General features: G+C 41.1%; 1 protein-coding gene across 3 annotated transcripts; it reads right to left on the bottom strand.

Moving 5' to 3' along the window:
- Window positions 1-1,141: 1,141 nt before the first annotated feature.
- strn3 (striatin, calmodulin binding protein 3) lies at window positions 1,142-26,662 on the bottom strand. 3 transcript variants are annotated; one of them, XM_076166007.1, is made up of 16 exons: window positions 26,177-26,662; window positions 16,830-16,933; window positions 16,047-16,120; window positions 15,289-15,367; window positions 15,032-15,199; window positions 14,813-14,951; window positions 9,548-9,683; window positions 8,964-9,103; window positions 8,684-8,862; window positions 7,416-7,463; window positions 5,757-5,878; window positions 5,501-5,668; window positions 5,281-5,421; window positions 5,047-5,154; window positions 4,761-4,847; window positions 1,142-4,537 (listed from the first exon to the last, which is right to left on the bottom strand). In XM_076166007.1, exons 1-16 carry the CDS (start codon window positions 26,429-26,431, stop codon window positions 4,368-4,370), a joined length of 2,118 nt encoding a protein of 705 aa, XP_076022122.1. In that variant the 5' UTR covers window positions 26,432-26,662; the 3' UTR covers window positions 1,142-4,367. The 3 variants fall into 3 exon arrangements, with proteins under 3 accessions (XP_076022122.1, XP_076022123.1, XP_076022124.1); XM_076166008.1 differs by having other exon boundaries at window positions 8,964-9,100; XM_076166009.1 differs by lacking the exon at window positions 26,177-26,662 and adding an exon at window positions 16,397-16,447.

The following is a 26,662-nucleotide window of genomic DNA, read 5'->3' as shown; positions in this document are numbered from 1 at the left end:
GATCAATTGGGGGTTTTATTCAATGAAACAGGAAGTGATTACCCAGGGAATATTAGACAATTAAGAATGGTCAATATAAATGATTAATATTGGCGGCAGTAGCTCAGTCCATAGGGACTCGGCTTGGGAACCGGAGAGTTGCCAAGTTCAAGTCCTGTATGGACCAACAAAATGGACTGTGCCTGTGCAGGGCACTGCTGAGGTGCCCTTGAGATGCCTGAGATCTCCATTATTCCTCTGATTTGCAGAAGGAAATGCTCAAATGTAGGTGTTACTTCAGCTATTATTTCTATATACCTATATTTATGAGCTATAGCAAATGTTTATGTGTAAAGATTGTGAGAATATGCAACAGGACAGGAGCCTTTGTACAGGTACACCATTTAATAGTTATAGACATTTTATATACATTTCAACAGTTGTATTTCGCTATGCTATACAGTAGTCAAAATCTGTGAATCAAAAAAACAACCCCAAAAAACATACAAAACCTGAAAACTGATCTGAACTTTTTTTCCATTTTTGGAAGACTAGAAAAAATACTTTTGTTGTATTAATCATGCAGTACACAAGTCTAGTTACACCATAAAGTTGTAGCATGGCTGAAAATATGTCTTGCAGCGTGAAACTAAATTGGGAAACATTTGTGTCACAAATCCCTCATCTTAGAAAAATAAAATGACTAAAACTGTGGAATTTGATAAACTGTGATGATAATATTCAGAGCATGTTCAGGCTTTCAACCAACCAGCTCCAAGCGACCCCTGATTGGACACATCACTCGTTTCCCGACAAAGAGCAAATTCATGATAACAATGTTTGTATTCCTGCTTGATGAAGCTGCAAGGGAGAAAAGTTGAAAGACGCAATAAAAGCGAGAAAGAAATTGTCCAAAGAGAAGAGTAAAGTAAGAGGAGCTCAGAGGGGAACTTCAGCCCAAAACTAATTCCTTCAACTTCAATTTCGCAGTCTGGGTGTGAATGAAGCAGTAAATTGGAAAAGGTATATGGACCAAGCCAACAAAGTGAACGATGCTGACAATGGTGAGACAGCATGTTTGTTGTTGGTGGTGATGGGGGAGGTTGATTCTCTAGATTTTTTGTGACAAACTTTCTAGAATTGAATGAATTTAAGTGGAAAACCCACTTCCTAGCATCAATTCATTTATTTTGGTATGTTTTTTTTAAAAATGTTAGTGTGTACTGTATGTATGTGTGTATATATATACACACACACACACACACACACACACACATACGGTGCAGCTTTTAAGGTGCCAAAAAATGTTTGCAGCAAAAATGACTTTAAACTGCAGAGGGTTACATATTTACTTTCTTACTTTGAATTATTTTGGATTACTTCAGCATTTTTGGTGTCATATATGGATCCAAGTTTGATTTCTTGTCTGTTACCAATGATAAAAGGCTGCTGGAGGGCAGATTCTACTTCCAAATGAACGGAAACAGGAGTGGGTCTGGATATTTGAGAGAGACAGAGAAAACACAAGAACCTCCAGTAAACAAAGACATGTTTTCACCTGTGCTTGTTAGCAGAATTGCTCCAAATATATTGGTGATTGAGGGGATTCTTCTGAAACTCAGGAAGAAAACATTACGTTTCGTGCCATTTTGGATCCAGAGATACAGGAATTCTTAAAAATTGTCTTTGAGTTAAAACACTGTTATGTATGAAATATTGCATATTTAGATCAGATAAAATTAAAACATTAATTTCTAGTAGAAAATAAAGTTACCTCCTGTTTTCATAGTTGTTTGCAGTTGGGATAGAACAAATATAGAGGAGGATTTTCACCACAAATGTGTGGGGTCCTTGGGGGGATATATTAAAGCAAGACTAATGTAGTCTGGGTTTAGAGGTATGAGCTCTGATGAACTCCCTTCCTGTAGTTTCAAATTCTTTAAAAATCTGACTTTTTGGGGGAGAGGCGTCATCACGAGCCCAACGCCCATCACTAACATTATTACATTTGAGAGAATAAAGTATGTAATTTGAGAAAGAGATTTCATGGGGGGGAAAATCCAGTTGATCTGACAATGTGTTCCTCTGTCAGCTCCATACTTAGTGTCAAATAGGTCACCGTCAGGAAGTGGATGGGACTGCTGGGATGGCAAGATTGGAGAATGAAGAATTCCCTTTTTGAAAAGTGGAACACTCCTCTGTGTGCTGAGGAGACTTCCATTTCAATAAAAAGGATTATAAAATCTAGATTTTACACAATGAAACAAAAATACATATGGAAATAATAATCCACATCTGATGTGGATTGACCCAAACATCTGTTCAATTGGTGGGATTGAATCATAGGGCTCTGATTGGTCGATCAAGGGTTGAGTTGTCATAAAGCAATCCTTTTCCTTCCCTTTGCTTAGGCAGACATTCATTCAGCTCACACCACATCGGGGAGACTAATTATCAGCAATTCAATGGCACCAGAAAATCTGCTTTCAGATTGAATATAAAACTCTTTAACTTTAAAACTTTCTTTTCCATACTTGTAAAATGACAGTGGGGCTACAGTTTATCTGTCTGTTCCACATGAAGATCCAACATAATGTTTAATTTAAAATATTGAAAAAAATGCAGAAATGCAACATATCAGAGTTTATCATTCATGTTATCAGATCATTATTTCTTTCCTTTAGCCAATGAGAGCTCATTGTATCGTACATCATGATTTGTTAAGAGAAAACAAAACTTGTGAAAATGTTGACAATGCTCAGGTTTAGATGTTAATTTAAATTTCTTAAAAACATGAACTGGAGAGCAGTTACAAGAAAAGAGCAGAGGGCAAGAAACTCGGCCCAGGGGATAAAAAAAAATTAAGATTTTCTTTTTCCATGTTGAAACAGCTGAATTATCTCTCCATAATGTGCTGCTTCATCCACTGGACACCAGTGACTGAAAGGAAAAATCCCCCTCACATCTATTTAATATTTAGCACATCTCACTGAAGTAAAGTTTAGCATTTCATTTCCTGTTGCCTGAGCTGGTCCCGACTGTTCAGGTATTTGAATACTTGTCCATCTGTTTTGGGGGGATTCTTTGTGGCAAACGTAGCATGGCCTTACAATGAACCGAGTAATAAATATTGTATAGCCTCAGTTATTGCATAAGTTGCAGTCACACATCTACATAGTGTTCATCCAAGCCCAGTGGACACTAAAGCGGAGAGAACAGAGACGGGAAATGTCTCCTGATGGTGACGGCTCTGTGAGTACAGGGTTTGGATCTTTTAGCCAATATGCTGTTGCTTGATTCCGTAGCGGACGTACTGTTAAAGTGTTACGTTCATTGGTTCAAGTGTTTATTGACAGATGAACTCTACTAAAGTGAGACACAGTAGATCTACGCTGGTAAATACTTTGACTGGACTGTAACTGTGCAGCCTCATCTTTACTCTGGACAGTTATTAGCCTCTGAGGAGGAGTCTGGATCAACCATTTCATTTTTTGCTGCCTTGTTTTGGTGAGCGTAAGAGAGTAAGAGGTCAGTTTAAGACCAGGCCCCTCTCCTCCTCCTCTGGTCAGATAACAGGCACAGCATGGGTGAAAAGTGCAGTGCAGCTTTTTAATTGGTTATGAATAACAGTTTTGGAAACCAAAGATTAGAATACTAATGAATGAGGAACAAAGCAAATACTCCATCTAACAGTACTGCAGCCAGCCCAGCTGCTGCAGTCGGCCATGATGACAAAACATGTTGTTCAGCTGATTCAGCACTTCAGATCTGAAAACATTTATTTTGTTTATGTATATTAGTTTACAAATAGCCATCAGAATTTTTTTCTAACAACCAAAGAGAAAATGTTAAAAACATCCCAAGCAGGTGATGATTTGGGGGATTTTTCCTCTATTTCTCCATTGTGTGTGATCAGGTGAAAATAGTGTTAAAATCAGAGAGGGGAGAGGGAGTTTGTTTAGGGCAGATTCATCCCAGACAGACAAGTCAGCTGTAGGTTGAGTGTCTGTTGCTCTGTGTGACACAGATCTACGTGTAGGTGGAGTTAACGTTTTCACAACGTTTTTAGGTTTTTGCATTGCTGAACATCTCTCAGTCTTTTCAGTTGGTTACAGGGGCTGCAAGGCTCAACCTCTGACCTTTAGGTAAAACTGTATGCATCGTCTAATGGAAGTCCTCGTTTGCTGCAGTTGTTCATGAATACATTTTCTTTGTCAATTCTGACAAAGAAGGTGCCATCTTCCCTGTAAAGTGTCCATCTAGCCCTGCTTTCTCTTTCTGACCCTTTTGATTCGACTCCTCTGTTTTTGTGTCTACAGACCACCCTGTGTTGTGTATCTCTCTCTCCCTACGTGTCTCCTGCCCTGCAGGCTCCTCCTCCTCCTGATCTAGACGTAGACCCTGGCGAGGGCATCGGCTCCTGCAGAGGCGATGTAGGCCTTGGAGGGATGAAATGCCACGTCATAGATGGCCTCCTCACTCTTCTTACGGTGAGCTGTGATCTCCTGGACACACGTCTTACTGTCAAGGTTCCACAGACGCAGAGAGCAGTCATGACCTGAGGAGGAGGAGAGTGGAGGAAGAAGGAGCAGAGAGGGAGCGATACAACAGGATTGGACCGAGGAAAGATAGAAGGCAAATGCAGAAAATCAGTGATGAGGACAAGAGGGGAAAGAACAGGAAGAGCAGAAAAGAAAGAGGCATGTTATTGTGAGAGATATAATCCTGACATTATCATTCTGTCCTCACTGTGGGGTTTTCCAAGTTGGAAGTGGACTTACTGCCTGACATCAGGTATATCCCATTAGGATCCACTGCCAGACTGGTCACTGCATCCAGATGAGCCACCATGGCATGAATGACTTTACCTGAGAGACAAACAGGGGAAGGGGTCAGACAGGACATGAGGCTTTTACATATATTTTCCAAACGTGTACTTATTCTGCCCATTGCTTCCTCCTAAACCTGGTGAGATTGCTGGGAATCTTCCACTGAGTAAATTCCATGTCGAATTTAGAAAATGAAAACATAATGCAGATCACAAACACTCCTTTACTGAAAACTGACCTGACTTGTTATCAAAGAACTTGATGTGTCTGTCTTCGTGCGCGGTGATTGTGACTGGCAGTGTGGGATGACTCACCACCTTATTGATATGATCAGACCCAGGATGGCCTGAGAAGGGAAGAGGTGGAAGACAAGGCGGGGAAAAGAAGAGGATAGAAAGATGAATGGCATCTAATTATTGTGAAAAATCATAAATCACTCGTAATCTGTGTGTGTGTGTGCGTGTATTCTTACTGCTGTCTCCCTGTCCCTTTAACACCAATGCATTCTGGGAAGTCTCCAGATCATATATGACCACATCTCCAGTGTTGAACGACGCCACCATGTGGGCGGGGTCACAACCGTTGAAATCCACTGAAGTGGGGACACCTTGCTCTACATACAGATGTGCACAAATATAAGTAGGAGAAGTTAAATTCACCACAGGGAGGTGCTGTGACCCACTGTTTCTCACCCTTGTTTACGTTGAAGGTGCTGACGCAGGGGGTTTTCTCTTGTGGGTTCCACAGCTTGACCGTTCCATCGGCTGAGCAGGACAGTAAGCAGTTCTTGATGCCACTGTAAGCCAATCCCCACACAGCATCTGTATGCCCCAACCATGATCCTGCAAGGACACTGGGATCTGATTGGAAAGAGGGAAAAAATGAAGGGAGAGGCAGAATGTGACGGGTGGAGATAAGCTGAAGAATGACATATGTGACTGTGCCTACCATAGCTGTCGTAGGGGTCTACGTTTGAGCTGGGGATGTTCCACCACTGGATGGTTGAGTCAATACCGCCACTGAAACACTGTTCACCACTGGAGGTCATCGCCAATGACAAAACTGGACCACTGCGGGAGGGGAGGGGGGTGTGTGTGTGTGTGTGTGTGTGTGTGTGTGTGTGTGTGTGTGTGTGTGTGTGTGTGAGAGAAAGATTATTAAACCATATATTATATTATCAATATATAAGAACAAAATTCAACATACTTTTCAAACACAAATATCCCAGTCCAAGTAGGGCAGGCATAGTTTTGCACTTCCGCACATTTGTATGTACAGTCAGCGGTCTCCAACCTTTTTGGCTCTGAGAGCTACTTTGACAAAATAAAAGTGTCTGAGAGCTCCTCATGTTTTACATTATTAGTAACATTTATCCACATGGCTCATTCTCCACCCAAACCAGCTGAATAAGCGTCTTTTGTGTGAATATTGAAAAATGCACTGAAATTCAGCAACATGAGCATGTTTTTTTTTCTGTATACATTTTCAGTGTCAAGCTCACACTAATAAATTGACATCGTATTCATCTCATAGAAAACAAAACAATGTTATTATTTTCTTTATATTATATTATTATTATTATATGTTACTTATTTTACTATTTTACCAATACTATACCTTTCATATTTCACATTTTCTGTCTGTCCACAAATCACTGTCACAATTTCCCTTCACATTCCCTGTAATTCAGGGAATTCCCTGTAGTTCCCATCTCATCTGTACTTAACATGCATCCAGTCTGTTCTGATGTTAGTGAGATGACAGAGAGTGTGATACTGTTTTCATGAGGAATTAAAATAGTTCTGGAATGTTCTTGCAGTGTTTTCCTGTTTGGAAGAACATTCCCTGGATTGAGAGCCTGGGTGGAGCTAATTTTTTTCCCACCTGAACTGTTGGATGCACAGTTCTCATATCTGTGAAGGCTTCTTGTGGACCCTGCTGGACATGACAGCTTGATTCTCCATTCTGCCTTTATGTTGTCACAATTGTTAAAATGCATCCAAATGCTGCTTTTTTTCCAGCTGTCACTCATCTCTGCTTCTCTCTGTCCTGCTCTGTACCTGTAGTAGACCGTCAGCACGCCCCGCGCGTCCCTGCTTGATGTTATGATCGTTGTCTGTCTTCACGTGAATTGGTCGAACGGCACAACATCAAAACTGATGTTCAACTTCGCCGTGTTCATGGCACGGAGAAAACCATCACATCATTCTGTTTCTGTTCTGTCAAAGAGGAGTGGACCAAAATCCCTCCTGAGATGTGCGCAAACCTGGTGACCAACTACAAGAAACATCTGACCTCTGTGCTTGCCAACAAGGGTTTCTCCACCAAGTACTAAGTCATGGTTTGCTAGGGGATCAAATACTTGTTTCTCTCACTCAAATGCAAATCACTGTATAACTTTAATATGATGTGATTGTCTGGATTAGTTTTTTGATATCCTGTCTCTCACTGTTAAAATAAACCTACCATTAAAATTAAACACCGTTCATTTCTTTGTTAGTGGGCAAACTTAGAAAATCTGCAAGGGATCAAATACTTATTTCCTCCACTGTATGTGTGTGTATGTGTATGTGTGTGTGCCTGAGGCCTGAGGGAGTAGATGCTTACATATGGGCTCTGAATGTGTAGATGGGTTCCACATCAAAAGAGGTACTTCTGTAAAAGACAAATTAAATACATCATGATTAGAACATTAGGCTGACAGATTGGCTACTGGCTCACCACAGACTAAGGAATATTAAGGAACAGTTTTTTTCACTTTGTTGTATTACACGTTCGAGGAGTCGAGGAGTGACCTCTTATGATGCTGCAGTTAATTCTTACAGGAATTGTGGTTACTTGGGTGTTTAAGAGCATAAGAAGACATACAAATACTGAACATCATCCAAAGAGGTATTAAACACATGGGTTATACATGGGCCACTTAACCCTTTGATGTCTGTCATAGCTTCTGGTACCTGGGCTCGTCATGCATTAATCTTGTTATACTCAAATGCTCATTCTGTCACTCAAAATCTAAAAATGTGTTGATGCTAAGTCATTGTTCTGCAATCATGTTTAGATAAGAATGTCTAACGTGCAACAAAACATTTATCATAAAAGGCATTATGTTTTGGATTGGGAGTTCAAATATTTCCAGGAATTTTCTCGATTCTTAAAACAATAAATTCAAACAAAAATGTAAAATTAGTTTCAAAGTTTGTTTTGTGCTTCCATATTCATTTCTTTGTGTAAATCAAGTATTTTCTCATAACATGCCTTCAAACTAGTGGGCATGCCCAGGCTCAGTGTGAACTGAGGCCATAAACACAAAGCCCTGCCCTGCCTCTATGTGCAGGGACCACTGACACATGAAGGGAAACAACCTGACAAACCCCAAAGGATTGAAAAAAACAAAAAACAGACTTGTGTGTAAATGTTGTCATAGTCTGGGTCTGGGTCCACCAGAGCAGACCAGGTCAGCTTTAGGAGAGGTGTATATAATGCTGCATTCCAGTGGTCTTGGAAAGTGGTAAATGCCCATTTTACAACTTAGAAATTGCAATTGAACAACAGACATATTCACAAGAGGATTAACACAAGTCATATTCACGAGACATAAGCAATCCAAATCCTTAATTCCTCTACCAGTTGATGCTATACAGAGTTGTACATATACCCCGACCACCTGATATAAATAATATGGTGTCTACACTGATAAACCAAAAAATTCAACCTGAGGTGTTATTGTTCTTGAAGAACAGACAGTGTATGAAACAATTCAATGCATTACCTCACATAAAACAAAAGAAGTATTGCAATTGGGTTTGGGGTTTTAACCAGTTTCCAATAAGCCCTTGAATGCAGCATTAGAGTTAACGCAGGTAATGACGTACTTTTTGGCAGGGACAGTCTTGGTGAGGTTCCACAGTTTGAGCGTGTGGTCCTCAGATACAGTGACCAGACAGGGCTCTACAGGGTGGAAGGCCAGCGCTCGAACCCCGTCAAAGTGGCTTCGCAGTGTATATTTCGGAGTCCATGTCTTCCTAAATGAAGACTCCTTATTGGAGGGCAGCTGGAAGGGAGAGTGGAGACAGCAGTGTGAGTGTGTATACGACTATCTACTTACTACTCAACTGATGATATGGGATAAAATTATACAGATGTCTGATTTACATCATAGCCGTAATCTGTGTCATCGTTGGTGACAGTGAGGTCGGCCAGGTCCCCCAATCCCAGCACACTCTCTAGGACGTCATCAGACCCTCCTAACAGGAAGGACTTCCCCCCACCAGGAGGAAACGGTAAAGGCTCTGCTGCAGAAACAGACAGAGAGAAAGAAAGAGAGGTAGCAGACAGAGTGAGAGGGAAAGGAGAGATAAGAGAAAAACATTTTCTCTCAACTTTATTATATTTTTTATAAGAAATTACAAAATAATCTAAAATACTATGAAATGGTTATCGAGAATGAAAGACAAAAAAGAGTGTAGACCCTGCAGGACTTTAAGAGAATTGTATCTTTTCCACAAGCAAAAAATCATTTGGTTTATCAACAGATAATTTGGCTATTTCAATGCAACCAATTCTGTGTTGTTTCTACAATAAATCAAATTTGTACTGCTCTTTTCACACACACAAATGCAAGTCAAAGTGATTTCTATAACTGATAAGACAGGTGGCGGCACACTAACGGAGAGGGTAGGGAAAGGGAGTAGGGCTCGGAATGAGAAAGACCTTATGTGTATGTTTATATGACTTACCCCACTCTGTTCCATCTCCAGAGCTCCTGGCTTCACCCGCTCCTTCTCCGTCTTCAGCCGTTACTAGGAAATCAAACTCCTTTAGCGCTTCCTCCGTGTCTGCATCCTCCTCTGACGCCAAACCCTCATTCCCCACCTGGAGGGGTAGAGGAATGATGAATGATTATGTATATCAAAATTCGCAGCCTTTTGATTGGGTGATTTCACCGTTCCAAAGTGCAATCATTTATTTTACATTATAAATATTTAATTAACTGACATTACTTCATTAGTACATCAGTTCTTGTTAACAAAGCCAATTTATAGTGACCATGATTTCATTTATAAAAGCAATAAAAGGGAAAAACATCCAAGGGGGTGAATACTTTTTAAAGGCAGTGTATAAACATACATATACAGTTGTGAGACCACTGCAAAATTGTCAGTTTCTCTGGTTTTACCATTTATAGGTATGCGTTAGTAAATGAGCGTTTTATTCTATTAACTACTGACAGCATTTCTCCCAAATTACAACTGGTCAATATGCTGTGTTTTCAGACCTCGAATAATGCAAAGAAAACAAGTTCAATTGAAATAGAATTGAAGTTCATATTAACACAGTACTTATGTTTTAACTTAAGTTCAGAAATCAGTATTTGGTGGAATAACCCTGATTTTTAATCCCAGCTTTCATGCAGCTCTTCATGCTCTCCACCAGTCTTTCACATTGCTGTTGGGTGACTTCATGCCCCTCCTGGCACAACAATTCAATCAGCTTGGCTTTGTTTGATGGTTTGTGACCATCCATCTTCCTCTTGATCACATTCCAGAGGTCTTCAATGGGGTTCAGGTCTGGTCTATAGCAGAAGGAAGCAAGATTTCTTCCAGCATAACCTTGTACGTGGTTTGATTCATGCATCCATAACATATTGACCGTCCATAACTATTGACAATGCCAAAAGAAAAGAGTTGAAAAGTTTTGAGTGAGGAAAAGAAGGTCTAATTCTGGCTTTACTGGCAGAGGGATACAGTGAGCGTCAGGTTGCTTCCATCCTTTAAATTTCCGAATCGGCAGTTCATAAGACGTCATACAAGTTCATACAGACCGGCAGTGGAGAACGACTCTCCACCGACCGAGATGACCGCCAACTCATTCGAACATCACTCAACCGTAGGGTGACATCAAGTGACCTACAAAAAGAATGGCAAACGGCAGCTGGGGTGAAGTGCAAGGCAAGGACAGTTTGAAACTGGCTCGTGGGGGCAGGGCTGAAGTTGTGCAAAAAAAGCCCTTCATCATGAGAAGCAAAGAAGAGCCAGGCTTGAAAAAGACCATAAGGATTGAACCATGGAGGACTGGTAAGGTCATCTTCTCTGATGTGTCCAATTTTCCACTTTGCCCAACACCTGGTTGTCTAATGGTTAGACGGGAGACCTGGAGAGGCCTACAAGCCAGTGTCTCACAACCACTGGGAAATTTGGTGGAGGATCGGTGATGATCTGGGGATGCTTCAGCAAGGCTGGAATAGGGCAGATTTGTGTTTGTGAAGGACGCATGAATCATCCTTCTGCTTTAGCAATGTTCCCCAACTCTGACGATTGGTTTTTCCAGCAGGACAACGCTCCATGCCACACAGCCAGATCTATCAACTTGTGGATGGAGGATCACCAGATCAAGACCCTGTCATGGCCAGCCCAATCTCCAGACATGAACCCCACTGAAAACCTCTGGAATGTGATCAAGAGGAAGATGGATGGTCACAAACCATCAAACAAAGCCAAGCTGCTTGAATTTTTGCGCCTGGCGTGGCATAAGTCACCCAACAGCAATGTGAAAGACTAATAGAGCATGAAGAGCTGCATGAAAGCTGGGATTGAAAATCAGGGTTATTCCACCAAATATTGATTTCTGAATTCCTCCCAAGTTAAAACATTAGTGTTGTGTTGTTTAAAAATGAATATGACCTTTTTTTTTAGCATTATACGAGGTCTGAAAACACAGCATCTTTTTGTTACTTTGACCAGTAGTCATTTTCTGCTAATAAATGCTCTAAATGAGAATATTCTTATTTGGAATTTAGCAGAAAGGTCGTCAGTAGTTAATAGATTAAAACAAAAATGTTAATTTTACTCAAACACATACAAATAGTAAAACCAGAGAAACTGCTAACTTTGCAGTGGTCTCTATCTGTACATAGACATACAGTACATACAGTTAGGTCCATAAATATTTTGACATTGACACAATTTTGGCTCTGTAGACCACCACAATGGACTTAAATGAAACAATCGAAACGTGCTTTAAGTACAGACATTACCAGCTTTAATTTGAGGGTATTTACATCCAAATCAGGGGAACCGTGTAGGAATTACAACCATTTCTATATGTGCCTCCTTATTTTCAAGGGACCAAAAGTAATTGGATAAACTAACAATCATAGATCAAATTGTCACTTTTAATAATTGGTTGCAAATCCTTTCAGTCAATGACAGCCTGGAACCCACAGACATTACCAGATGTTTGCTTTGCTCCCTGGTGATGCTTGAGCCTCTACTGCTACCGTCTTCAGTTTCTGCTTGTTCTTGGGGCATTTTCCCTTCAGTTTTGTCTTCACCAAGGGAAATTATAGCTCAATTGGATTCAGGTCAGGTGATTGACTTGGCCATTGCATACCATTCCACTTCTTTGCCTTAAAAATCTCTTTGGTTGCTTTCACACTACGCTTCAGGTCATTGTCCGTCTGCACTGTGAAGCGCCGTCCAATGAGTTCTGAAACATTTGGCTAAATATGAGCAGATAATATTGCCCGAAACACGTTAGAATTCATCCTGATGCTTTTGTCAGCAGTCACATCATCAATAACTAAAAGGAACCAGTTCCATTGGCAGCCATACATGCCCACGCCATAACAATACCACCACCATGCTTCACTGATGAGGTGGTATGCTTTAGATCACGAGCAGTTCCTGTCCTTCTCTTTCCATCATTCTGGTACAAGTTGACCTTTGTCTCATCTGTCCATAGGATGATGTTCCATGTTCGATGTGTTTTTTTTTTAGCTAACTCTAGTCTGGTCTTCCGGTTTTTGAGGCTCACCAATGGTTTACATCTTGTGGTGAACCCTCTGTATTCACTCTGATGAAGTCTTCTCTTGATTGTTGACTGACACAGATACGCCTACCTCATGGAGCGTGTTCTTGATCTGTCCAACTGTTGTGAAGGGGTTTTTCTTCACCAGGGAAATGATTCTTCTGTCGTACACCACAGTTTTCTGAGGTATTCCGGGTCGTTTGCCGTTGCTGAGCTCACAAGTGCTTTCTTTCTTCTTAAGAATGTACCTTACAGTTGATTTTGAATCCCCTAATGTTTTTGCTATCTCTCCGATGGGTTTTGCTTTGATTTTTCATCCGAATGATGGCTAGCTTCACTGATAGTGACAGCTCTTTGGACCTTATGTTGAACGTTGACAGCAGCAACAACAGATTCCAAATGCAAATACCAGACTTGAAATGAACTCGAGACATTTATCTGCTCCTTGTGAATAAAAAAAATGAGGGAAAAACACACACCGGGCCATGGAACAGCTGAGGATCCCTTGAAATGGGGAGGCACATATAGAAATGGTTGTAATTCCTACACCGTTCACCTGATATGGATGTAAATACCCTCAAGTTACAGCTGAAAGTCTGTACTTATTATATACATACTATTGTTGGCCAAAATTGTGTCAATGTCCAAATATTGACACAATTTTGACCCTGTAGACCACCACAGTGGACTTAAAATGAAACATATATATATATACACATATATATATATACACAGTATATAGTATATAGTAGCTGTATATATATGCTATAGTATATATATATATACAGCTGCTTTGGTGTTAATGAAATTAACAACAGGTGCACTAGAGGGGCAACAATGAGACAACCCCCAAAACAGGAATGGTTTTCCAAGTGGATGCCACTGAAATTTTCCCCTCCTCATCTTTTCTGACTGTTTTTCACTAGTTTTGCATTTGGCTAGGGTCAGTGTCACAACTAGTAGCATGAGACGATACCCTACAGAGGTTGCACAGGCACTCCTCCAGGGTGCCACATCAATACTTGCCATTGCCACAAGGTTTGCTGTGTCTCCCAGAATAGTCTCGAGAGCATGGAGGAGATTCCAGGAGCCAGGTAATTACTCCAGGAGAGCTGGACAGGGCGGTAAAAGGTCCTTAACCCATCAGCAGGACCGGTATCTACTCCTTTGTGCAAGGAGGAACAGGATGAGCACTATCAGAGCCCTACAAAATGACCTCCAGCAGGACACTGCTGTGAATGTCTCTAACCAAACAATCAGAAACAGACTTCATTAGGGTGGCCTGAGGGCCGGACTTCCTCTTCTGGGCCCTGTGCTCACCACCCTGCACCATGGAGCTCGATTGGCCTTTGCCATAAAACACCAGAATTGGCAGGTTCGCCACTGTGCTTTTCACAGGTGACAGCAGGTTCACCCTGAACACATGTGACAGGCGTGAAAGGGTCTTAAGAAGCTGTGGAGAACGTTATGCTGCCTGTAACATCGTTCAGCATGACCAGTTAGGTGGTGGATCAGTGATGGTCTGGGGAGGCATATCCATGGAGAGATGCACAGAACTCTACAGGCTAGAAAACAGCACCCATTAGTTAAAGGGATGAAATCCTTGGACCCATTGTCAGACTGGTGCACGACAATGCCTGGTCTCATGTAGCGAGAGTATGTAGGCAGTTCCTGGTGGATGACGGAATTGATACCATTGACTGGCCCCCATGCTCGCCTGACCTAACTCCAATAGAACACCTCTGGGACATTATGTTTCGGTCTATCTGACGGTGCCAGGTTGCACCTCAGACTGTCCAGGAGCCCAGCGATGCCCTGGTCCAGATCTGGGAGGAGATACACCAGGACACCATCCGTCGTCTCATTAGGAGCATGCCCTGACGTTGTTACTTTGTGTGGGGCAACACAAAGTACCGAGTATCATTTTCAATTGCCGTAATTTCAGCAAAATGGACTTTCCTTCCGATTTTTGGGGTGTCTGAATTCAGCCCTCTGTAGGTTGATAATGTTCATTTCCATTAAACAATGTGGAATCCTTTAGTTCCCAACACATAACCAAGTCCATATCAATAAAGATATCCAGCATGATTCTGTTTCTCCGTGAGAGCTGATGAGTTTTCAAAGTGTTTCTAATTTTTTGGAGCAACGCACGCGTGCACACCCGCACACACACCCACCCACCCACCCACACACACCTTTGTGTTGTGTTTCTTGGCTCTGTGGTGTTTGTTGGACCTGATGTCATCCATCAGGTCTCCCTCCTCATCCTCGTCTTCGTCACTGTCTTCAGCGTTCTCCAAAAAATTGAATGTCTCCAGAACATCACCTGGACTCCTACACACACACAAATTGAAAGTATCCAGATCATCACCTGGACACACATACACAAACTATTTCTGTAAATGTGTACATACCTCTTGGTGTCAGGACCCTTCTCATGGTCTGACCCATTTATTAGGTGTTGCAGGTTCTTATTCTCCAGAGATCCATTCTGTTCAGCAGCTGAGAGCCCAAGCAGAGAACGAACACGCTGAGTACGAACATCCAGGATGGTGTCTGTGTATCCTACTTCCTGGAGGTATCTGAACACACAAACATTCAAGCACACACACATTGGTACTGTTGGCAGATAAATAAGAGGTGGACAGCCCCACCCCCTCTGTGTTCTTACTGTCTGAGTAGTTGTCTTCCTTGTTTCCAGGTGAGCTGACTGTTGGCAGGAACAGCAGAGACCTCTGAATCTTTGGTGTCTAAAATACAAATGCATGTCACAATCTCATTAATGTTTTCTGGTGTAATCAAGTGTTACAGTTCGACTTCTATTTATAATTCTTTGTATGAGATTATTAGTGTATTATTGTGATACAGTGTAATTTGATAAAGTGTTTGTGTTACAGTCAGGGCTGCACACAAGCAGTCCACACATATGCGCCCTAAACTATAAAAACAAGCATACCGTGGAGCTGCGAGACAGACCAAATGCGAGAGATCTGACTGGGTGTGTGCGCCCTTACCTAGAGGTGATCTCAGCTAAACAATGCAGCAAAATTCCCTTTGGAAAGTTGGAGAAGTGTTTTCTTTCCAACATGTTGGTAATATAAATATCTTTGCAGCCCAGCTAAAGACGGCAGCAGGAGCTGATAATGGCCCACTAATGCACTAGCATTTATCTATGGTTCTCATTTTGGTACAACAAAAAATGATGTGCACCTCTGGTTATATTGTTGGTGATTTATGGTTTTAGTTGATTATGGCTTTTGGTGGATTCATATATCTTTGCTGTATTATAGCACCGGTGGATTACTTCTTTTGATGAATGTTTATTGGTTTGGTGCATAGTGTATAGTTTCAACGACTATAGTGTTGGTGTATTCCTGTTTGGTGAATTATTATTGTGTATGACCAACTGCGTTGTTCTGGATGATGTACCTGATTCAAAGCTCGGCATCTTCATGTCGCCTTGGTTTAACTCTGTTCCATATTTTAACTTGTGATATTTTGCTCTGAGGGAAAATAAGACAATACATTAACATGCAGACATCCACTTTCATTACTAAAGCCACAATCAATAAAGCTGACTGAGCTCTTCTGGACAACAAATGTGCGGTTTCATTCCAAAACATTGAAAACCAATTTTGGAAAAATCTTTTTTAAAATCAAATAAATCGATTTCCATATTATAACCTACTAACTGATATGATTTTAAGTTATATAATTATTGAATGCGTTTCCAATGAAACTTTGTTGCAGCATGTGTTTAAACCCAAGTTCAGACTGACCAGCTGATAGTTGTTTGTGTTGAACATCTCACAAGCACGTTTCTGCAATTCCTGATGTGAAACAATAGGATTTGTTTCATTTTACGAAATTTAATTCTTCCCAGTTCAGTAAAATGTTTATTTGAAAGACAACAAGTTGGTTTATTATAATTGTTGTTGTTTTTGTTAATTGATATTTCCTGATTCTTTGAATGTTTCAGCCGACTCACAATAAATTATTGTGATAAAACATCACATTACTTTCCCAGGCAATCAGTGAACTAATTTCTTATTTTGAAATTGATCTGTAGGAATAAGAATTACACAGGATTTACTAAAAACTGGACAAACCTTTATGATCTTTTAACAAAACATCGAACAGTTTGACCTTGAGAGCAACCTCAGTGGAAGAACAACATAAAAAAAAGAATGACTGTTTCAAGCATCGTCTTACCTTTCCTGCTTTAATGCGTATTCTAACATTTTTATTCTTCTAACCAGGTCGTTCTTCAGGTTCTCCTGACCTTTCCTCTCTCCCTGCAGGAACGCTATCCTTGCCTGGAGAAAGAAGGGTGGGGGTGGGGGCGAATTAATTATTTAACCTTTATTGGTTAAGTTCTCCACTTCATTTCAGTATTCTTACATTCTGCTCACACATCGCAATAATATTGCATTTGTAATGAGGGTAAATCATTTTGAAAAATCTGCCATGTTGTGCCCCACTACTGGATGTATTCAGGCTTTCTTTGTAGTTGTCCTGTTGTACTTAATCACCACCAGGTGACAGTATAATGTCAGGAGGTTAATATGTAGCAGTGTTGAGCCACTCAGAAAATGATGACTACAAATTGCACGGGTATATAGATCAACAATGGACACAATATCTCTCTTCATGCAAGCTGGCTCTCATTACTTTCATTTAGGCACTTTTGAGAAGTACCTTGATAGATTCCCACTAGAAGGCTGAATTTATATCACACACATTTAATTTGGTCCTTTGCCATCGTCAAGTTAAGTCAGTTTATTTATATAACCCACTATCACATACATGTCATACACATGTCTCAAAGGGCTTTACAGACCCACAACATCAGGACAATTCACGACCCAGCTAAAACTCTCCAGGAATGACTAGGAAAAGTTGTGAAATGTTTACCTGAGCTCATTTAATTCCAATGGCTTGGGAACAGTGTTTAATACAGATGAGAGACCGCCTATGTAACTTTGACTGACAAACGCTGTACTATGATCAATCCAAGGCAAGATCATGTGTAGCAGTAGCCAATCCCAGTAAACTACCAAATCAGCAAGTCCACAGAGCAAAGATATGGGAAACCATAGAAAAAAATGTATCAATCAAACATAATTATGTTCTGGATTAAATATCCCTTCACCGGTTACTGGATAATTGCTTAATCATCATAATCAACACCCACACACATCATGTAGCATGTTTGTTGTGATGGGGTCTGTATGATTTGTTACAAAAATCAAAATAAAATCAAATAGAAATAAAAGTTTGAACTGCAATAACTTTATCTCGTGTAGTTGCGATGGTTCTCATGGTGAAAATGTCAACAAAGTATTTCAAACATACACCGCATTCCAAATTATTATGCAAATTGGATTTAAGTGTCATAAACATACATTTTTTATATTCATGGATGGTATTGTGTCTCAGGGCTCTTTGGATCTTTGAGATCAATCTCAGACACCTATGATAATTAGTTTGCGAGGTGGGCCCAATCAAAGGAGAACTACTTAAGAAGGACGTTCCACATTATTAAGCAGGCCACAGGTTTCAAAAGCACTATGGGAAAGAAAAAGGATCTCTCTGCTGCCAAAAAGTGTCAAATAGTGCAATACCTTGGACAAGGTATGAAAACATTAGATATTTACCGAAAACTTAAGCGTGATCATCGTACTGTGAAGAGATTTGCGGCTGATTCAGAGCGCAGACGGGGTCGTGCAGATAAAGGCATAATGAGGAAGGTTTCGGCCAGACAAATTCATTGGGTTAGGAGAGCAGCTGCTAAAATGCCATTACAAAGCAGCAAACAGGTATTTGAAGCTGCTGGTGCCTCTGGAGTCCCGCAAACCTCAAGGTGTAGGATCCTCCAGAGGTTTGCAGTTGTGCATAAACCTACTGTTTGGCCACCTAAACAATGCTCACAAGCAGAAACGGTTGCAGTGGGATCAGAAATACATGAAGACTAATTTTCAAACAGTCTTGTTTACTGATGAGTGCCGTGCAACCCTTAATGGTCCAGATGGATGGAGTAGTGGATGGCCACCATGTCCCAACAAGGCTGCAACGTCAGCAAGGAGGTGGTGAAGTTATGTTTTGGGCCGGAATCATGGGGAGAGAGCTGGTAGGCCCCTTTAGGGTCCCTGAAGGTGTGAAAATGACCTCAGTAAAGTATAGAGTTTCTGACTGACCACTTTCTTCTGTGGTACAAAAAAAAAGAACTGTGCCTTCCATGGTAAAATCATCTTATGCATGACAATGCACCTTCTCATGCTGCAAAGAGTACCTCTGTGTCATTGGCTGCTATGGGCATAAAAAGGAGATAAACTCATGGTGTGGCCCCCATCTTCCCCTGATCTTTACCCTATTGAGAACCTTTGGAGCATCCTCAAGCAAAAGATCTATGAGGGTGGGAGGCAGTTCAGATCAAAACAGCAGCTCTGGGAGGCTATTCTGACATCCTGCAAAGAAATTCAACCAGAAACTCTCCAAAAACTCACAAGTTCGATGGATGCAAGAATTGTGAAGGTAATATCAAAGAAGGGGTCCTATGTTTACATGAAACTTGGCCTATTCAGATGTTTTTGATTGAAATAGCTTTTGATTTCAGTAAATATGACCTCCTAATGCTGCAAATTCAACAAATGGCCATTTTTAGTTCTTTACAACCTATAAAATGTTTTGAAACTCTGTTGTGCATAATAATTTGGAACAGTGCATTTTGAGTTTCTTATTTAAAAAAAAATACTGTTATCATTGGGAGGTTTGTTCAATACAATTTGAATTATACTCTAAAGGTTGATGACTTGAAAATTATACTGACTGTCATTTGCATCGACTATTTAGGAAAAATCTGAGAAAAATATCACTTGCATAATAATTTGGAACGCGGTGTATAGATGTTTATGTAAAAATATCTATATGACAAAGTGTCAAAGTTCCTCAAGAGCTCATTGTAATGTTCCTCAATTTGGAGCATTACCCACATTATTGTATATCTAAAAAAAACAATTTGGTAAATGCATGTGGCCAGATTGCGATTTCCCTCTTGAAATCCTCTTGTGACATGATCGCCAACTGTATTAACAAGTTTCTGTTTGGGTCAATAAAAACGATTTTATCTCACATTCACTACCCTGGGAGTCGCTGAAAACATTCCTTAAAGATCAAATTATCTCCTATTCTTCTGACCTCAATAAAAAAGAAGAGAAAAAAAGCTGCCATCACCTCCCTCGACCAACAGTGCGCATCAGATTCCACCCTTGAACTCTAAGTAGCATCTTAATCTTTAGACTGAGTTCGGTCTCATCTCCACTAATGATACTGAGCGTCTTCCTGCAAACCCGAGCTACTAATTATGAGCAAGGTGATAAAGCCAGCCGTTTATTGGGACACCAATTCAAACACAACTCTACCTTGCCTCTGATACAAAAATACTATTTTTAATACAAATATTGAAGCTAGCACAACTGCTACTGACCCTGTGGAAATTAACATCACATTTAAACCTTCTAATCTTGCCTTTACAAGTCCGAATCCACCAAGATGAATCAGTTCCTTGCTGAACTCAAATCCCATACATCAAGGCCGACATTGGCATCATAAGAGATAGAGGTGTTTCGATATGGTGTTGTGTGGCTGTTGGGGCTTTTCTCTTTTTTCCCCAAGTTCACAGCCCCTTTTTGTCTTGTCACAGCCCATGATCCGTTTTGCAACTACTGATACGGTGGAATGCTGTCATCCTGAAAAAACTGCACCTATGAGATTCACGTACTAGCAACGCCGATGTCTCCTGACATTGTCATGTCATTTCACCAAATCTTTAATGGCTTTAACTAGTTGCTGTCGCTCCGTTATCCCTTTGCCTTAATCTGCATGTACAGCACTGATATTGTAAATACAGCATGGTATGGGACTGACTGTAAGCAAGTAGCCTCATGAATTCACAGATCGGCCTGTTCTGGGATTTGCCACAGACGCTGGAAACAACAAAACCTCCTGAATATTTTCACAGTGTCAACAGTTGGGGTGGATGTACAGAAGGAGTCCAGTCCAGTGACCTTACCACAGGTGTAACGTGACAACACTGTCAAAGCAGTGATGTCAGTCATGGATAGTTCCAAGTTACAGGACATTGAGATACTGGTGATACACATGATGCATTTTAGCAATCGGATTTTATTTTATTTATTTTCATCTGATACTTTCTGTGGAAAGTAGAGTCCATGTGTGTAATTTGCTTATTTGCCTTTAAGACACAAATAAGCTGCTGTACATGCGCAAAAAGTGTACAAATATGTCAGGTAGGGCAGAGATGGCTTTGGTGGATGCCAAAGAATTCCCTATGCAGTAAAAACCCTGAAAAAGTAACAAGCCAGCCTCCAAAATCAAGGTACAAAAGTGTCTGTGTCACATTGTATGACAGTATTGCACCATCTGCAAAGCTTTCAAAGAAAAGATCAACATCCCTAGAGTTAAAAATGGAGGAGGCCCAGTCATATTATGGGGTTGCTTTGCTGCGTCTGGCCATTATAGCTCAGTGGACTCGGACAGATAAAGTGGCATGTTTCAAAGAACATAGTCCAAATACTAAATGCTATTCAGCAAAATCCAGGCTAGACCCACTAAATAAGATTTTTCCATTGTTTTAGCATGGTTTTCTTATTTTATCACCACTAGTATTTATATATGAAATGTCATGTTGATGTTTATCAATTGCATGTACTTGTTTAGAGCAGGGGTTCTTAAACTTTTTGACCTCGGGGCCCAACTTTTCAAGTACACTGTGGCCCGGGGCCCATTCAAATATAAACACTATCAGTTTAACTAATTGACCTCACTCTTCGTTTGATTTGTATTCAATAACTAAATCAAATCCACTTACAGTTCAACAGGCAAAAGCCTTGTCAAATAAATGACAAGATCTACAGTAGCCCAAGCAAATCACACACATTTATTTATCAGATGTATATAAACCTGCACATACAGCAAGGCGCCGACCAGGCAACCGTGTTGTTGTCACGGAACAACACGGAAGAACACATTTAAAGGATCAAGTCAGGCTTATTAACACAAAAATAACTAATAGATTTTACTACATCAAAAAAGATAAATAATGTGTCCACTGATGTAGCAGATCAATTTAATTATGTGGTGATCAAATAAATACATTCAAAATAAGTTTTAAATGAAAGAAAAGAGTAAATTAATAAAATTTAAATAAAGTGCATATGAAAATGTTCAATTGCTTCAGAACCAGAAGTTGCTCTTTGTATCTGTGACAAATGAACAATACCAACAGTCACAATAGCAGCAGCAGCCTCTCTGATCATATCACGGCACATAGCCACAGCAGCAGGCAAAAGCAACTCCTCCGACATGGTGGATGGTTTCCCATTCTGTGCCACAAGGCTACGAGGTAGCTGGCTTTCAAAGCACATTTAGAGGTGCCAGTGAGTGACACTTAGACCTTTTCTGAATCTGTTGCCCATATTCTTTTCTTTTAACATATTCCACCAGCTTTCCAACGAGCGTTAAATATTTGGTTTCTAGGTGCTGCTTTAATTTTGAAGGCTTCAGTGCTTCGTTGGATAGCGTTAGTTCACACTCCACACACTGGGCTCTCGGCTCTGCCTTGTTATCTCCGTTTGCAAACCCGTACTTAATGAAGTCAGGATTGTACTTGTACAAAAATTTTGCCTTTTGGGGGCGTTTGGTACCACTTTCGTCATCATTCTTTTATTTTAAATACTTCTCCATGACTTTTGCTACAGGCTAGCAGCTGGCTGAGTGAGCTTGTTAAACAACTGACTGACGCATTACCGCCACCAACTGGTGGGAGGCTGTATTGCAACTGAGCGTCTCATGGATAACAGTTATATCTCTGGTGTCTTCAATTGATAACCTATGTGGGCCCACGGCACAGGTACAAAAAGGAATGTGTTTTGCGGCCCCCGAGGTGGCGCTCGTGGCCCAAGCGTGGGCCCTATGGTTAAGAATCACTGGTTTAGAGCAAATTGTGTAAGTAGCCCAAAAACTCCATGAAACATTTACTGTATGTGCAAAAGTAAGTGAACCCCCAGCTGCATTGGTTAATTCCAGTAGGTAATAGATTCAGGTGAACACATTTGGGTGCTAAATTGATCAATCAAATGAGACATCCTTGGGAAAGGGTTTGGCAGCACTGAATAATAGAGGGCAGAAGCCAACCAAACCACTTTAGTGCCAAGGCACACCCACACTGATCAACAGTGCAAAGAGGAAAGGAGATATTCAAGGACATCAGGAAGAAGGTTGAGACAGCTCATCAGTCTGGGGAAAGCTATAAAGCCATCTCTAAAAGATTCTAGCTCCATACATCCACTGTAAGACAAATCATTTACAAATGAAGGGCATTCAACATGACCGCAACTCTGCCTAGAAGTGGACGCCCATCAAAACTGTCACCAAGAAGCACCAGAATAATAATAATGAGTCAGGTAAAAGCCATCCACCCACACATCACCGAAAGAGAGTTGCAGACCTCTCGGGCAGCATCTGGGGTAACAAAATATAATTATTTAGTCACAATCAAAGCCGCCATGTTTGGAGAAAAGCCAACACCGTGTACCAAGAAAAGAACCTCCTCCTAACAGTGAAGCATGGTGGTGGAAATGTAAAGGTCTGGGCTGCTTTTCTGCCTCTGGATGACTCCATATTATCCAGGGAACCATGAATTCTCAGGCCTATCAGCTAATTCTTGACCAGAATCTCCTGCCATCAGTCAAAAAATGGGTTATGCAACATGACAACGACCCAAAGCATTCCAGCAAAACGACCAAGGAATGGCTTAAGAATGGCTTAAAAAGAGGATTCACACTTTGGATTTGGCCCAGTCAAAGTCTGGATCTCAATTCAATAGAACTGTTGTGGCTAGACCTGAAGCAGGCGGTACATGCCAGATGTACTTCCGACCTCTCTTAACTGGCTGATTTCTGCAAGGAGTGGGTAAAAATCCACAAAAGCTGATGCAAGACTGGTTAGTGGTTACAGAAGGACAGTGCAAAAGGAGATGCCACACGCTACTAATGAAAAGGGTTCACTTACTTTTGCACATACACTAATTCAATGTTTCATGGAGTTGTTGGGCTACTAATACAATTTCAAGTACATGCAATTGGTAAACATAAACCTGAATTTCATATATAAAAACTGGTGATGATAAAATTCACAGCAGCCCCCTCTGTCTCTTGGCCAATTGTGCCGACAGCCATGGCAGAGAAGCAGACAGAGTGGGAAATAATTATTTTGACTTCAGCATTACATCAATATGATAACAGTTAAATGTGTTATTATCAGTTATCTGTTATCAGTTAACCATACACTGATAACCAATTATTTGTTAACAGCCCTAATTTGAAAGAAAATGGTATCCCTGCTATTGAAGTGAAAATAATGGCATTAATATTAATACAGATTCATTCAGATCATACTTATCCAATAGAAGGTACAACATGATCTTCTAGTGTACCTGATGAGCATGAATGAACCGCTTCAAGAAGCACTTCCATAACAGGATGAAGATGCTTTGTGTGTGTGTGAGACATGAGTTCACTGGCCTGCATTTACCATGCTGACAGACCAGGCTAGGCCCAGCCAAGTGGGGGGAGGAAGCCATCAGGGGCATTCCTCTGAACACACACACACACACACACACACACACACACACACACACACACACACACACACACACACACACACACACACACACACACACACACACACACACACACACACACAAATTGTCAACAACCAAATTCAGTCTAGCTGCTTTTTTTATCTCCTGTGTACTTCTGAGTGACATAGGGTTGAACCTCGGCCTGGTTGTTATTTTGAGATGGCCTACTTTTAGCATACAGCTGGGACAAGGCTATCAGAGCAGGGCCCAGTTGCCCAGGCTGCCCAATTACAGCCTCTCAGTCCAACTCGCAGCTTCTACAGACTGCTCTCTTTACCAAAACATGGAGTCCCTGCAGGGTCACACACCTGCTACTAAATGTTAGCATAATGATGCTCTCCACCTGTTCAAATTGCTTGCATATTCAGTTTTGAATCAAAGAACATAAAAAAGACAAATTAATTTTGCCAATACAGCAGAATAAAAAGTGCAGCTAAAAAAATTACTAATTATTATGAAGAGAAGCCACTGCGCATTTTTGACCCCATCTAAACATCTCAAACTGTGATCTTTCATCAGATTCAACAGTAGCGTTCCTTCGAAAACGCTCCAAAAATGTGTTGGGGTTTAAAGAGTTTTTGTGGCCAGTGCTGCTGCCATTCCCCATTTTTAAAATCCAGTTTCCTCTCAGTATACAGGGATGCAAATGACCGCTGCAACAAAAAGGTCTTCTCCAAAGACATCCATAATGCTCATATGTGAACAGAAACAAGTTAAGGATAGACGTGGCCCGATAACCAGCTTACTTTCAAGGAATGCCACCAGGTTTTCAGTAGTTAGAAAGAGCTGGCTAAAAAAAGGATGCAATACACAGTAATCAAGTTGTCCATCAGTATGAGAACAAAACAGTATTTCAAATGTTGACTGCTGCATCCTGAAACACTGTAGCCAGAGATAACGCCCAACTGCATGGTCTTTGGAAGGTATGTTTCATATGGTGAATTGAAAATGATGTTAGATGTGGCTGTTGCAGGGACCTGCTTTCCAGTTTTCCTTTTACAAACCACTATGCATGAAACAAAATATGATCATACTATCTTGCATGCAGCATATACAATTGGAGAAACTGGTATTGTGCCTCTTGATGTCATTTATCGCATCGCTGTCACAAATCGTATTTTTTTCTCCATCTAGTCATGCCCTAAACTCAATTTCATGCTGATGAATTGACCGTCGTACATTGTTAGTATAGCTGTTTTTGTGCAATTGAGCAAGGCAAGCACCAAACAGTGTTGCTTGTGTAGAGCAGGACTAACCACCAACATTAAGTTAACATGTAAACACAGAAAAACATGTACTACCAGTAGGGCTACGGCTAGTATGGCAAACTAAAATGGCTGCAGTGCTCACATTAGCCGATTGTCAGCAGGTTTCACTTCTCCTTCATTTACCAATAACTTTGTGGTCATCTTACTCTAAGTGCTTACACACAAGGTGTGTGTGTGTTTATTCTACAATCTAATCGGAATCAGAAATTGTGGTTACTGGCCGCTACACTGATGTCGATGACAGCGCTATAAAGCTAGCGGCTTTTTGGCTAACGGCAACCAGTGTATTCTGTAATCCAAGCACTGACCTGCTAGTTTAGCTGCTGAGCCAGCTAGGTTACAAACATAGTCGCCAACTTCGGTTATGACAGAAAATGTAATGACAGTTGAAAAGTAAAAAAACCCGCATTTGCTGTCTGATAAGTAAACATAATAATCGACCGTATTTGGGTGGCATTTAAAATTATTTTTTATTAGCATTGATTAACTAGAAGTTGTCCCGGGTTGTTGTTGTTGTTAGCTAACATTAGCGTGCTAGCCTTTGAATGCTAGTGTACCGTCGTGCTAACCTGGAGCTCGGCCCTCTCCACCTCCCAGTGAGCCCTCTCCATCTCGAACCGGGCCCACTCGTGCTGAATGTAGTGCAGGATGCCGGGGATGGTATATTGCTGCTGTGGCCGAGGCAGCTCATCTGGCTGCTGCGGCCCCATCAGTCCTCCGCCACCCCCACCTATCAGCGGATTTGCGCCGCTGTTGTTCCCGTGTTGCAGCGGCGAAGGCTGTCGTGGGACTCCGGTCCCCCCTCCGCCGGGGAGCTCATCCATGTTTTTTACTTAAGTGGGAGGAATGTCCCAGCCAGCAACAAACCACTGGCAGATCTACGTCCTCACTGGTAGAATGCGTGTCCCTGGCCCGCGTCTCCTGAGCTGGCTCCTCCGCGGTTTGTAAGGCTGGCTGCCCCAGGAACCTTGCGGTAAGCGCGACTGAGTACGGACACTGTATCGATGTATGACTCTAACCGGCCGCCATTACCCATTACTGCACCTTCTTATTCT

The sequence above is a fragment of the Genypterus blacodes genome, unplaced genomic scaffold, assembly GCF_046128005.1.
Source record: "Genypterus blacodes isolate CSIRO-AG114 ecotype Tasmania unplaced genomic scaffold, CSIRO-AGI_Gbla_v1 ptg000154l_1, whole genome shotgun sequence".
NCBI lineage: Eukaryota > Metazoa > Chordata > Actinopteri > Ophidiiformes > Ophidiidae > Genypterus > Genypterus blacodes.
Note: the sequence above shows the minus strand (reverse complement) of the source record. Positions and strands in the feature narration are given on the sequence as shown.